The following is a 14,735-nucleotide window of genomic DNA, read 5'->3' on the forward strand; positions in this document are numbered from 1 at the left end:
TTCTTCTTTTTCAGTAATGCTTTACTTATCCGAGGCTTCTTTCCCTTCCATATGAAGTTGGTGGTTTGTTTCTCCATCACATTAAAAAATGTCATTGGAATTTGGATCGGAAGTGCATTGTATGTATAGATGGCTTTTGGTAGAATAGACATTTTTACTATGTTAAGTCTTCCTATCCATGAGCAAGGTATGTTTTTCCACTTAAGTAGGTCCTTTTTAGTTTCTTGTAGTAGTACTTTGTAGTTTTCTTTATATAGGTCTTTTACATCTTTGGTAAGATTTATTCCAAAGTATTTTATCTTCTTGGGGGCTACTGTGAATGGTATTGATTTGGTTATTTCCTCTTCGATGTTCTTTTTGTTGATGTAGAGGAATCCAAGTGATTTTTGTGTGTTTATCTCATAACCTGAGACTCTGCCAAACTCTTCTATTAGTTTCAGTAGTTTTCTGGAGGATTCCTTAGGGTTTTCTGTGTATAAGATCATGTCATCTGCAAATAGAGATAATTTTACTTCCTCCTTGCCAATCCGGATGCCCTTTATTTCTTTGTCTAGCCTAATTGCTCTGGCTAGGACCTCTAGCACAATGTTGAATAAGAGCAGTGATAAAGGGCATCCTTGTCTGGTTCCCGTTCTCAAGGGAAATGCTTTCAGGCTCTCTCCATTTAGAGTGATGTTGGCTGTTGGCTTTGTATAGATGCCCTTCATTATATTGAGGAATTTTCCTTCAATTCGTATTTTGCTGAGAGTTTTTATCATAAATGGGTGTTGGACTTTGTCAAATGCCTTTTCTGCATCAATTGATAAGATCGTGTGGTTTTTGTCTTTTGTTTTGTTTATATGGTGGATTACATTAATGTTTTTCTAATATTAAACCAGCCTTGCATACCTGGTATAAATCCCACTTGGTTGTGGTGGATTATTTTTTTGATATGTTGTTGAATTCTATTGGCTAGAATTTTGTTGAGGATTTTTGCATCTATGTTCATGAGGGATATAGATCTGTAATTTTCTTTTTTTGTGATGTCTTTACCTGGTTTTGGTATCAGGGAGATGGTGGCTTCATAGAATGAGTTAGGCAGTATTCCGTCATTTTCTATGCTTTGAAATACCTTTAGTAGTAGTGGTGTTAACTCTTCTCTGAAAGTTTGGTAGAACTCTGCAGTGAAGCCGTCCGGGCCAGGGCTTTTTTTTGGTTGGGAGTTTTTTGATTACCATTTCAATCTCTTTTTTTGTTATGGGTCTATTTAGTTGTTCTATTTCTGATTGTGTTAGTTTAGGTAGGTATTGTTTTTCCAGGAATTCATCCCTTTCTTCTAGGTTTGCAAATTTGTTAGAGTACAATTTTTCGTAATAATCTGATATGATTCTTTTAATTTCAGTAGGGTCTGTTGTGATGTGGCCCATCTCGTTTCATATTTGGGTTATTTGTTTCCTTTCCTCTATTTCTTTAGTCAGCCTGGCCAATGGTTTATCAATTTTGTTAATTTTTTCAAAGAACCAGCTTTTGGCTTTGTTAATTCTTTGAATGGTTTTTCTGTTCTCTAATTCATTTAGTTCAGCTCTAATTTTTATTATTTGTTTTCTTCTGGTGACTGATGGATTCTTTTGTTGCTCACTTTCTATTTGTTCAAGTTGTAGGGACAGTTCTCTGCTTTTGGCTCTTTCTTCTTTTTGTATGTGTGCATTTATCGATATAAATTGGCCTCTGAGCACTACTTTTGATGTGTCCCAGAGGTTTTGATAGGAAGTATTTTCATTCTCGTTGCATTCTATGAATTTCCTTATTCCCTCCTTGATGTCTTCTATAACCCAGTCTTTTTTCAGGATGGTATTGTTCAGTTTCCAAGTATTGGATTTCTCTTCTCTAATTTTTCTGTTATTGATTTCCACTTTTATGGCCTTGTGTGAAGTACCGCTAATTTTACTCAAGAGTTCCTATCAGGGTCTGTTGGTCATATGCGTTACAAATAAAAATTTACAAAATTTCCATTTTTCCTACCAAAAATTCAGACCTCTCATACAATACTCAGTAAAGACAGTAATTTGTGACACATGCTTGTTTCTTAGGTCTCAAACAGTCGTAAAGGCCCCTGCCTGTGGCAGCTTGCAGTGTCAGTGGTACAGCAGCTTCCCAATAAACTCCAGAGGCTGAAAAATTTCATGGTTATTATATGAACTGCCGGGTACAAAAAGGTTATGGAGCACAGAACCTGTGAAACACACTGGACCACGCTGGAAGTGGTCAAATGCAAAAGCAGTGTCCCTCTTGAGAGAGCTGGAGGCCTTGTGGTGAGCAGCAGAGAAGTCTGCATTCTGTCTGAGGCAGCAGAGTCAGCCAGGTTGTCTTTTGGCTGAGCAGAAACAGGGACCTGGCTGTTTTGTGCTTGAAACAAGTCACTGGCCTTTTTTTTTTTTTTTTTTTTCTTTTCATAAATCAAGGAAATATTGGAAAATGACTCATTGTCTTTGTGCCAAAGAGATGCCCTTTAGGGCACAGCCTGGTTGGCGTGTGATTGGGGCGGATGACCACCAGGCCAGCAGACATGGTGCTGGGCTCTGGGTGCACAGCCCCAGAATCTTCTGGAAAGGAAGATGGCATAAAGGTAGACTGCTGACTTCTTCCATCCTTTCCCCTACCACCAAGAGGCATCTGCGTGGCCACACCGCTGGTTCCAAACAACCTGTAAATCAAAGTTTCCCAGCTTTGTTGTTGACATTTCAAGTCACCACACTTCACAAACTCATTCTCACATTAAAGAGGCTGATTTTTTCCCTGTAGTTCAGAGTTTTCCCTTTTAAAATCTAAGTTGCATGAAGGGAAGAAAATTTCTGGCTTATTGACCATTTGATGCAGATAAATTGCAAATCGGGGGCACGGCTGGATGATTGTACAGCTGTCAGCTCCTGCAGAGGGAACGTGGTTGCAAGCATCTCCCATTAGGAATCTCTGCAGCCCTCTCTACTGTCTGCTTTTTGAATAATTTATCTGCAGAAAATCCAAATTGCCAAGGCATGCTTTAACCTAGCAGAATGCTTGCCAATTTCCTTGGGAAAACTGACAAAAAAGGCCGTAGATGGCATTTTAGCTGAGTGGGCCCAGCAATCAGGTGCATTAGCTCCATTGTGGAGCCTCGGAGGCACGTGCACTCAGAGCCGGGTGCGAGGCTGTAAACTAATGAAGGACCTTTGACACCTGCTCCTGTTCTCCCTTTCCATGTAAGCCATCACCCCATGGGGAGTCTCTGCTTTAAAAATACAAATTACAGCGATTATCTTCTTTGGTGTTACTGGAAACTGTAACAAGCTCACCGTGTGGCCCACTGCCCGGGCTGACAGGTTGCATAAATTACCTTAGGTTTTGATTTTTCTTCCTTAACAAATCACGTAAATCATGTGTTAGCGGTGCTGCCTGAGGGTGATTCCCTTGCACATTTTGTCTTACTAATTTGGGGAATTCCTTTTTCTTTCTCCCTGGGAGGTTCCTGAGAGACTTGCCTCTTGCTGGCTTTTAGGAACAAAAATCCTTTCAGACTTTATCCTGTTGTCCCCCTTCCCGCCTCTCCTCCTTCTCCAAATGCCTGCTTTTCCCCAGTGGCAGCCTCACAGACGAAGCCCTGGCTGTCTGGGGCTTTGTGGCCACAGTCGGGGATGCTCTGGGCAGGTTCGACATGCCCCTTTCCTTCTTGACGCTGGGGTGAGACCTTCCGGGGCATGTCTGGCGCCACCCTGGCTTCTGACACCTGCCAGGCACAGACCCGCAGCTGCCTGGCTGCCTGGCCAGCTGGCCTCTCTCTGTGGAGAACATCCTCCCCCTGAGCCCGGGGCACCCAGATTTGCCATGGAGGAGTCTATGTGTGATCCGAAGGCCTTGGGACCACTTCCTCCTCAAGAGCTCCCCCGTGACCCCTGTCCCCAGGCCCACCTCTTCTGTGGGTGTCACCTGCTGGGGACTCCCCCTCAACTACCTGAGCTGGGTGAGATTGTGGGCAGGAGCAGAGAACATAGAGGTGGGGTGAGAGGTGCAATGGGTGCAGGCAGTGAGGATGCATGGGTCCAAGCCTTGGGGACTGGGTTCCAGCCTCGGCAGGGCTTTCACTCAAGACCCCTCTGCCCCAAGCTGCATTGCCCCACACAGTGGCCCTGACACTGTGACCACTGAGCCGTTGAGATGCGGCCAACCCGAATCAAGATATGAGAAATACGCACTGGGTTGCTAAAGTTGGTGCAAAGCAAGAATGGAAAATACCCACTGATAGTTTTTATACTGGTCTCATGTTGAAATGATATTTTGGTTATATTGGGTTAATAAAACTTAGTGTCAAGTTTTTCACCTGCTTCTTTCTACATTTTAATGTGGTCATTAGGGTATGTCCGTTTTGTGGGCAGCTGGCCCCTATTCTTCAGAACACTGCTGCCGATCCCACACGGTTCTGTGTATATAGGGCACACACGGTCAGAAATGTGGCATCACCAGGGAAGCCTCTCCCTGGGCCGCCCAGAACCACATGTCGCAAACGGTGGCATTGGCCTATACAGGAACCCTCTTCTGGGGTCTGGGGGCCAACAGACACCTGACTATTCAGGCAGGGTGGGGGGTCCTGCGGGCAGCCAAGCTCTGAGCATACCGACTGGGGGTGGTCCCAATGCCTTGGGTCCCCCAGGTGACATCTCTGGGTGGGGGGCAGAGGGCAAGGAGATGCCAGCCGTGTCCTCATCCACAGGTGGAACCTTCTCTGCCAGCAGTATCCTTACCTGCTGCTCCTGGTCCCAGGCCTCCCCTTGTCTCTGGGGACAGAGTCTACCTTCACAGACAGAGCTTGAGCCAGAAACTGATCTGATACTGGGATTCTCACTAATCTGTGGCTGTTTTGCTTACAGATGAGCCTAGAGAATGAGGACAAGCGGGCTCGCACACGGTCCAAGGCTGGCCGAGGTGAGTGCCCAGGCCTGGCGACTGCCTCACTGAGGCACTCTCCCTGATGGTGTCCTCAGGGAAAAGTCCATGGCAGGACTCACATCCCTCGAATGCCCCCAGCAGATGCCTGAAGCCCTTCAGCTGCTTCAGTGCTTGCTGGGGAGAACTGGCTCTGGGGCCTTTGCATAGGCGCCTGCCTGGTGCAGAGACAAGGCGGTTCCTCACCACACCCAGCACTTCCTTCCTTGGCCTCTGTCCCTTCCAGGACAAGGACTTGGTGCTGGTGGGGATTGCAGGTCAGGGTCTGGAATGGCAAATGGGGCTTCTTGCTCAGGGGTGAGTGCAGCCCCGTGAGGATGAGCCCAGCCTGCACCTGGGGCGTGTTGTGCCGAGGGTGCATTGGGTGAGGGTCCCTGTGGTGGGGGCCAGGTCCCTAGCCCCTCTGGGCAGGCCATCCTGTGACTTCTGCTGTCTTGCCCTGGCAGTCACCTATCTCAGCAATAGGCTGGCTGCTTGGCCTGTCTGTCCTTCCCTCTGTCCGTTTCATCTGGACATCTGCAAGAGAAACTCACCTGCAATTAGAGTAGGAGACAGCTGCCCCTCAGCATGTCCTGGGTCCTGGGCTGAGGCCTGAGCACAGGTGTCAGCACTGGGGTTGGAAGAAGCCTTGCTCAGTTAGGCCTTGGAGAAGTTTCTAGAGGGCCCTGGAGAGCGGTTCAGTTCTCCTGAGGATTATCTACGCTGTACTTGGCAGATCCGGGCTGAGTTTTCGTGCACTCGGGGCTGTTAGGAAATGTGTCTTTTGTGCTCTAATTTCCACCTGTGTTTCTCCCCCCCCCACCCCCACCAGCACCCTCAGAGACCGCAGGCACCGACCTCAGGTAAGGAAGGTTCTTGTAAGCATCGCATGCAAGCTGGGCTGGCTGTAGGTCTGAGCCCACCTTGTGGTGTCCAGGTAGCCTGGGACCCTCTTCTTTCCTGATGAGCCCCCTCTCTCCATTCTATCCTACCTTTGCCCTTCCCCCTCTCTGCCCGGCCCCACCAGATGCCCAGCTCATGACAAGGGTGGCCCTGCTCACACTGGTCACTACCAGACCAGCAGCAAGGGGGTCCATCATTGGGCCCCACAAATGCTTCTGTGCCAAAGGCCTGGGGGCCAGGTTCAGCCAGAGCATGAGAGCAGGGTCTCCTCTCAATGCCATGAACAATGCTCCCTGTGTAGGCAATGGGCATGGGGCTGAGCATGGGCTTGTATGCTCTGATAGATTCGGGATCTGAGGCAGAGCCTTGTGCCAGGATGAGCGGGTGGGAATGGGAAGGGCATGGCCTGGACTTGGGGGTTGGTGTGAGTGCAGAAGAGAAGGCTTCCCTGGAGCCCATGGAGTTCTGCCTCTCTGCTGGCTCGGCCAAGGCCTTGGGGTGGGCAAGGGAAACTGGGGAGCCAGGAGAGGTCTCGAGGGCTGACCCTGCTCAGTGCCCAGCAGTCAGCAAAGAACACTGGCCCTGATTTCCCCTTTTCCAAGGAGGGTGGAGATGGTGCATTTTGTATGACAACATGAGAGGAGGGAGGTAATGGTGCTGAGGGTCTCCTTGGGCTGGACTTGGACCAGCCAGGGACCCTCCCAGGGCCAAGTGGGGTGGGGGTAGGCTCTCTCCCCCACAGCAGTGGCTGGTGCTCACAGCACAGTCAGGCACTGATGCGGTGAAATTCGCGGAACACAAGACCAACCATTTCAAAGCCAATAGTCAGTGGCCCCAAAGACGCTTTCCTGTCTGACCTGCCTGGGCTCAGGGCTTCGGCCCCGCCCTCTTGCCTCAGCACACTTTCTGCTCTGAGCGAGCCTGGGGCCTGCATCTTGCTCATCACAAAGCCTTTGTTCAATCACGGTGACAAAGCCTAGAACTGGAAGGGACCCACAGTGACCCTGTGCAGGCGTGGGGTCCGGAGCCACGCTCCAAGGGAGCAGGGGGCATGTCATAGACCTGACCCACTCACCCTCACAAGAGCCTGCTGGTGGTTGGATTAGCCCATTGTGAAAGGGGAAACTGAGGCTCAGTGGGTCAAAGTTCAACCAGAGGAGCTGCTTCATGTCCTACTGTCCAAAGCCCAGGTCTGTGTCTGGGTGGGGAGGATCATGGCAGATGGTCCCGTGTGCTCAATTCCCTACCCAGTCCTCCCAAGGAACAGGGTCACTGGGGTAGTCGGGGGTAAGGGGGCCTGGTAGGCTGAACAATTTGATTCCACGTTACCCTGGGGGTGCTCTGGGAGGAGGCGCCCTGCGGCACCCACCTTGGGGAGCATCGTGGGGAACGTGGGGGAAGCGCACACAGGCAGAAGAGGCACCACAGTGAGGCCGGGGACCTGAGAACTCTGTGTTTTCATAATGGCTATTAATTTTGGCAGTAGATGAAGTCATAAAGTGAATTGGAAAGACAGACCCATGGGGCGAGGTGTTCTCTTGTCACTTCAAAGCAGCAGGGGGAGGCAAAGTAACCCTCAAAATAGGCTTATTTGCTTAGAAATGGAGAGGACTGGGTGGGACACACCATGCCCTGAGGCAGAGTGTGGTCAGACACTTGGCCTGCAATCTGCCCCGTGCCTTCATGCTGATTCCAGAGCTAGGGGTTACATGACCACCTGGCTCAGGGTCATATGGCCCCACCTGTGCCTTTGGCAAAGGTGAGGTCCTTATGTGCTTTGTGGGGAAACTAGGGGCTTGTGCAATGACACCAGGTTTCTAGCAACTATTTTCTCAGCAACTCTTCAGGTTCTGAAAAGTGATGCTTAGAATTCAATAGAGGAAAGACGCGGCAGGAATGAAAACATGTTCCTTGTGGAGACGCCGTCCTTCATGTATCCAGCAGACACTAATTGACCCCTGGACATGTGGCCACACTAGCTGACAGCCGCCTCTTCCCGGCATCACATCGTAGCTTGGATCAGCCACGTGGAAGTGTTTATACCTCTGACATGGACCCCCAAGTCCATGCACAGCATAGCCAGTTATGGTAGACGAGGTGATGAGCCCTGACCTGGTGAAGTTCACACTCAGGGCTCACACTCGGGGCTCATATGGTGGGGCTTACACCTTGGGGCTTATACTCAGGGCTCATGCATGCTGTTCACACCTTGGGGCTCACACCTTGGGGCTCACATTCAGGGTTCACACTTGGTGCTCACACCTTGGTGCTCACACTCATGGCTCACATTTGGTCCTCACACCATGAGGCTCACATGCAGGGCCCACACTCGGTACTCACACCATGGGACTTACACTTGGTGTTCACACCATGAGGCTCACACTCAATGCTCACACCATAGGGCTTACACTTGGAGCTCACACTCAGGGCTTATACTTGACGCTCACTCCATGAGGCTCACATGCAAGGCTCACACTCAGGGCTCACCCTCAGTGCTCACATCATGGGACTTACACTTGGGGTTCACACTCAGGGCTCATACCTTGGGGCTCACACCATGGGGCTTACACTTGGGGCTCACACTGTAGGGTTCACACCACATAGCCAGCGTGGGGAGGGCTGTGGTGGGAGCATGACTGCAGAGAACACTCCACCATCATCTTGGGAGGAAAGTCATGTTCTGGATATAAACATGATGGAGAAACTGTGCTGGGGTGAGGGACTGTGTGCAGGAAGAGGGACATGGCCCCATAGGCCCCGCCCACCTGCATGTCCTACCTGCCTCTCAGCAGAGCAGGAAGCTGCTGGCCTGATGACACTGTGTCACTGGGGAGAGGCTCGGGCTTGGCCAGCACCTTCTCCTACCTCCTGAGTGGATGTCAAGTATGTGGTGCCCTGAGTTTAGTGCTCCAAGTGCCTGAGAAGACTAACCATCTTTGCACTTCCTTCTGGACTCAGCAGGGTCCCTGGAGGGGGCGGGTCTGTGTGGACACAGTAGTGCATCAAATCTGCTCCTGCCACCTCCTCACTGAGGTTACCTGCCTGGGGCCCTGGGTGTGGAGCTGGGCCTTATGCTGGGACCTGGCACCCATCCACCTTGATTCCGGTCACAGATGAGCATTTCTGGAAGTTCTCTAGAAGTATTCTCCTTGACATCCCTCATGAATGCAAATCCCTCTGATCACTCCAGCACCCACCTAGGGGCTACCTGGAGCACCTGAGCTGCTCCGTCTTATTGAGCCCTTGCCCCCCTCCATGTGGAGCAAGGGGTGAGGTCAGGGAAGATGTGCTACATGCAGATCCACTCCCCACCATAGGGGTTCCCCACCATGGGGGTTCCCCACCATGGAGGTTCCCCACCCACCACGGGGGCTCCCGTGGGCTCTAGATGCACCTGGGGACAGGGATGGGGTCCCCAACTTCCTGTCTAGGAGGACCCAGCCATCCGGCAAAGGGAGGGGTGTGGCTGCTTGGGTGATGTGTTCAGGCAGCACCAGTGCCCCCCCACCCCGAGGCCACCACTGCTACCACTGCAGCTGTCACCTCATGGCCTGTTTAGCTCAGTAATTAACCAGCTAATTGGGACTTCAGCTTCGAATACCAACGACAAGGAGCTTTTTGTGAAAAGTCTCCAAGCTGGTTCTTGAGAGACTGAAAGCAAAGACAGCAGTGTGGGGTGGAGATGTTAGAACTGGACATGCGTGGGCAGCGGGGAGGGAGGGGAATCTGTGCTCCTCCGCCAGGCTCCCCTCAGTCTCCTGTCGTGCACTCTCCCTCCCTCCCTCTCTCCCTCCCTCCTTCCTTCCTTCTTTTTTTTAATTTTTATTTATTTTTGGTGGCGACATACACAACCAAACACATATCCATTCACAATTTCTCACGAATAGTTCAATGACATCGGTTGTATGCTTCACATCGTGTCACCATTCTCGCTGTCCCTATCCATATTGTTTCATCACTATGAAATTAGACTCTCCACCCCTTAAAGTTCTCATCTGTGCTTTAGATTAATTGTTGTCAGGTTAGCTCATATAGGTAATAGTTCGTAAGAGCGCTATGCCCAAGGCAAATGTTCTTTATTAATTGGGCTAAATTGTTGTTTACCTTAACAACGGCTTCATGGAATAGTTTCTGTTCAAGGTTTAAAGATTATTTCTGGGTATTAGTTTCGGGGGTTCTCCCTATCCCAATGGATCCAGCAAGTCTGGTTTCCAAACGAGTGTGAAGTTTTGTATGCTTTTCCTCCTTTTGATCAGGATTCATCTGTTGGTTCCTTGATTTAAATATTCCGTAATGATAGCTGGGCACCATCTGTTTCTGCTGGTCTCATGGTAATGGATGTAGTGGTTCTGGAGGCAATTAAGCCTGCCATCCATTTCCTTCTCCTATTCCTGGGTCTCACTCTTCCGCTGCTGTTCCAGACAAATAGTAACCAACCTTCCATCTTTTTAACAGAATGAATCCAGCACTAGGATTGCTGTGGTGGTCCCACCCCAAGGGTTGGCTTTGGTCACCATAACAGTCCCTTCCCCCTCACCCCCAGCGACTGTGGTGGAGGTTGGGGGTGGGTGGGACTGCGTGTGTCTTGGTCAGTGAGCGTGTGGCTGGCAGGGCAGTCATCTGCTGTCAAGGCATGGGGACAAGAAGGGAAGGTGCTGGCCCCACACCCTTCTCTCTTTGGTGCCCAGGGAGATGTACTCTTATCCTCTGGTCCATGGATATGGGTTTTAGGATGGCCTGACCTGGCAGGGGCCTGGGCTGTGATGTCAGTCCTGTTACAACAGGCTGGCCCAGCGCCTCCCTCCCCCTCAAATCCTAGCAGCCTGTGGCAGGCTCCTCACTGTCTGAGCTGGCTAGCCCCATGTATGGCCCACTGGGCAATGGCAGACCCCTTGTAGCACTTGTGCTTGACCCTTCTCCTGGATGCCCTTGTAGCTGCCCTGCCTGCTGCCCAGGACAGACTCCAGGCACAGTCTTACCACGTGGTCAGTGCCTGGACCAGAGTACCTGGACCCACTGCTGGGCCAATTCCATTGAGAACAGGTGGAGTGGAGGGTGAAGGACTCCCCAAGTCTCCTTCCTTCCCATCATCTGCCATCCTGCACCATGTCCAGTGGGGCCTGGAGCCCTGGCCAGCTGTGCATATCTGCCAGAGCTGTTTGTCCAGGTAAAGGGCCTGTTAGGGCTGCAGCAGTATCGGTGGTGTTGTGGAGCTGTGAGCCCTCAGTGAAGGGGGTGCTGTGACTAGTCGCCTTGGACACCTCCGCAATCCCTGTTCATAAAGTGCCCGGGCAGTGGGAAGACTGGTCCTGGGAGGGAAGGGCCCAGTGAAGCCTCAGGACATGCCTTTACAGAGCTTTAGTTAAACACACTTGTAAAACTGTGATGGGCGCTTGCTTATCTAAACGAGTAAGTTTTTTCATTTTTAGCACATGTAGCTGGTGGCTCCCAGTCCTCTGCTTCCCAGCCAAGGGTTGGGGTGGCCCTACTTGGCTCTCCCCACAGTGACCACACCCAAGTGACCCCACCTTTTGTTTCCTGCAGCTGCCCCACCCCGGGCTGCACAGGCTCTGGACATGTCCGGGGAAAATACTCCAGGCACCGGAGGTGAGGCCCAGGGAGGAGGCTTGGTGGGATGTGGCCCCATGCTGCTGCACTGGGCCCTCAGGGATTTGAAACCCTGCAGCTGTGGGGTCAGGCCTGGACCAAGTCGAGAGGCGTGGTGCCTGTGGGACCCCTCCCTTGGCCTTCCAGGGTGTGGATGAGGTGTGGCCAGAGGGACTCACAGCAGCCTGGCCCCCTTTGTGGGCATATACTGGGGGATGCATGTTGGGATGCATGTGTTGGGGGGCATGTTTGGAGGTGCATGTTGGTGGGGGGCGTGTGAGCTGTGGCAGCAGCTGTTCTGTTGTCCTGTTGGCTTGACCTCACGTGCCCTCACTGCAGGGTCAGGCTCAGGTGGGCGTGGGCATTGGGGTCTGGAGGTGGAGAAAGGGGGCCCTTTGGTGCTGCAGGGCCTGATGGGCTGGGTGGGGCCCTCCAAGGGCAACGACTCTGCACCCTGAGTGGACACTGTGGCAATGCAGGATAGAGAAGAGTGCAGGGGGGAGGTGTAAGATGGTAGACACTCAGCACCATCTAGCTGGGAGGTGGCGGGAGGAACGGAGGTGAGAGCTAGGTGATCCTTGCAGACAGTGTGGGCCTGGAGATAGAAGGGCAGTGAGAGGCTCAAGCCTGCTCTCACCCTCCTCTCAGCCTGCAAAGCTGCCCCCTGGCCAAGAAGCGTCGGCTGGGGGTTGCTGAGGCCGAGCACCTGGCGGCCAAGCGGAAGCCGCAGCCCCTGAAGCTGGCTCTGGACGAGGGCTATGGCATGGACAGCGACAGCAGCGAGGACGCCGAGGTGAAGGACGCCTCTGTCTCAGACGAGTCGGAAGGAACTCTGGAGGGGGACGAGGCTAAGATGTCCGGGCAGGAGGGGACGCAGCGCCCCGAGCCAGCTGAAGGTGCTTTGTGCTCTTCCTCCTGGAATAAAGGGCGTTCAGTGCAGCCTGCAGATCGATGTGAGGGGGAGGGCATGTGAGGCGAGTGAAAGCCCTCGAGAACAAGGGGTGCTTGTACGGACGTGGTGGGTTTCCTGGGAGAGGGGCTGTCCAGGGTGTGCGCCCTGCACTTGTATGTGTGTATCTGTGTGCGTGTCTGCGTGTCTCTGTAGGTGTCTGTGTGTATGTGTTTATGCGTGTCTGTGTGTCTCTGCGTACATGTCTGTGTGTGTGTCTCTGTGTATGCCTATGTGCATATCTGTATATCTCCATGTGCATGTCTGTGGGTGTCTGTGTGTATCTGTCTGTGCACAGGTGTGGCCCAGATAGAACAGGTCTGGGGCTGGAGACCCCTGGAAGCTTGGTCCTCTGTGAGAGCCTGGGGCAGGTCAGGTGTCTGCTTGGCCCCGAGGGGCTCACAGGGCAGATGCTGAGTGCTTGGTTGATGCCTTGTGGGGTCCTCTGAAGGTGGGGGCACCAGGGGAGTTGGGAGGGGAAGGAGAGAAGCTGAGGTGGGCTCCCTGCTTGCACCCCTTCCCTGTGGGTCCCTGAGGATTGGCCGTGTTGGTGGAACCCAGCCCTTAGCAATGCTGGTTTGAGGGTGCCCTGGCCCTATGGAAGGGGATGTGTCCTCCAGGCCAGCCTCCTCTTCCCATCTCCTGGTGGAAGGGGCCCTTCTGCAGGACATTTTTGCTGACTGGCCCCCAGCTCCTAGTGGAGGGGGCTTCTCCACAAGATGTCCTCCTGTACTGGCCCTAGGCCCTGTCTAGGGACATCAGCACACACAGAGACACACAGACACCCAGTGTTTAAATTTGGCTCCTTTAAAGATATAAAGTTCCTTATTGCTTTTCAACTATGAAACAATTTTGTGAAATTTGATTTGCACCTTCCTTGGAGGAGTAGCTCCACTTTATAACATGTAAGTGTATCTGACTTGAGAAAGTACTTGGAATGGGAGAGGAGCCTGAATCAAAAATACCAAAGTAATTCTCAGCTTTAAAAAAGTGCCTTCCGGACCTCCGGGTCCAGGCAGAGGCTGAGGGCAGTGACCGCGCACAGCCTGGTCCTGGGAGCCCCATGTTCCCCAGGCATCGGTGTCAAGGGGAGGGGGAGAGCGGGGCCTGGGGACCAGGAGACCTGGGGACCCTCACATGCCCCACCACCCACGTGCATGGCCCTGACTCTGCAGGAAGGAGCCCAGCCACGTCACCCTTTGGAGCCAGTCTTGCCGGCCCCTCCAAGAGCAGCTACAGCAGCTACCAAGAAATCATCGCCACGTCTCTCCTCAATCTGGGCCAAATTGCTGAGGAGACCCTGGCTGGAGAGGACTTGGGCCAGGGAGCCAAGCCAGGCCCCAGCCTTGTGCACCTGGTCCCGGAGGAGGCTGGGGAGGGGGCCACAAGCGATGAGGGTGAGAAAGATGTCTTCATCCAGCCTGAGGACGCTGAGGAGGTTGTGGAGGCCACTGGCGAGCAGCCTAGGGAGCTGGGCCCCACCTCCCTAGAGGGCCTGGTCAACGAGGAGTCTGGCAGGCAGAAAGGTGCCCTGGGTCCTGAGGATGACGAGGAGGAGGACGAAGAGGAGGAAGAGGAGGAGGAAGAAGAGGAGGACGAGGAGGAGGAGGAGGTGATTCCTGATGTGATATGCGAGGATGCCCCCCATGCCTCCACTCAGAAGGCCCCTGAGCCCCCACACCCTGAGCCCCCACGCCCTGAGCCTGAGTACTCAGTCATTGTGGAGGTACGTTCTGACGATGACAAGGACGAAGATTCACGCTCCCAGAAGTCGGCTGTCACGGATGAGTCAGAGATGTACGACATGATGACCCGAGGGAACCTGGGCCTCCTGGAGCAGGCCATTGCCCTGAAGGCCGAGCAGGTGCGCGTGGCCCGGGGGTCAGCCGAGCAGGGCCCAGGCGAGGGGCAGGCTGGGAAGCCCTTGGACGCTGTGCGAAAGAGCTACTATAGCAAAGGTAGGTCCATACTCACCCCTCATCCCTTCCACAGAGGTGGTCTCTCTTCTCCACGGTCCAAGGAGCCACCTACCTCAGCTGCCTCCCCCCCCAACCTTACCAGCTTGGCCTCCAGATGGAAGTGGACAGTGGGGTCCCCACACTCTTCTGCCACTGACCCCACCAAGGCACATGGGCTGAGGCCAGGGAAGAGTACACAAAGAGGGAGAACCAAGAGCCTAGTGTGGGGGCAACTCACACCAGAGCCAGGACCGAGGAAATGGGAGAGAGACATGGAGGCAGACCCTGGAAGCACGGACCTGGATTATTGGGAGAGACACAGATGTGTACAAGACAGAGCTCAGGGGCACCATGGGTGGGGGTAGAGAGAGACTCGGGGGACA

The 14,735-nt window shown here is 52.9% G+C and overlaps 1 protein-coding gene across 1 annotated transcript in view; it reads left to right on the forward strand.

The window, feature by feature from the left end:
• The first annotated feature begins 4,880 nt into the window (after nucleotides 1–4,880).
• MYT1 (myelin transcription factor 1) overlaps nucleotides 4,881–14,735 on the forward strand; it is a 36,772-nt gene continuing 26,917 nt past the window's right edge. The window contains exons 1-5 of the mRNA XM_064276419.1: nucleotides 4,881–4,935; nucleotides 5,768–5,798; nucleotides 11,383–11,445; nucleotides 12,094–12,374; nucleotides 13,582–14,352. Of these exons, the coding sequence (XP_064132489.1) occupies nucleotides 4,881–4,935; nucleotides 5,768–5,798; nucleotides 11,383–11,445; nucleotides 12,094–12,374; nucleotides 13,582–14,352 (1,201 nt within the window). The remainder of the gene's footprint in view (nucleotides 4,936–5,767; nucleotides 5,799–11,382; nucleotides 11,446–12,093; nucleotides 12,375–13,581; nucleotides 14,353–14,735) is intronic.

The sequence above is a fragment of the Loxodonta africana genome, chromosome 24 (assembly GCF_030014295.1).
Source record: "Loxodonta africana isolate mLoxAfr1 chromosome 24, mLoxAfr1.hap2, whole genome shotgun sequence".
Lineage (NCBI taxonomy): Eukaryota > Metazoa > Chordata > Mammalia > Proboscidea > Elephantidae > Loxodonta > Loxodonta africana.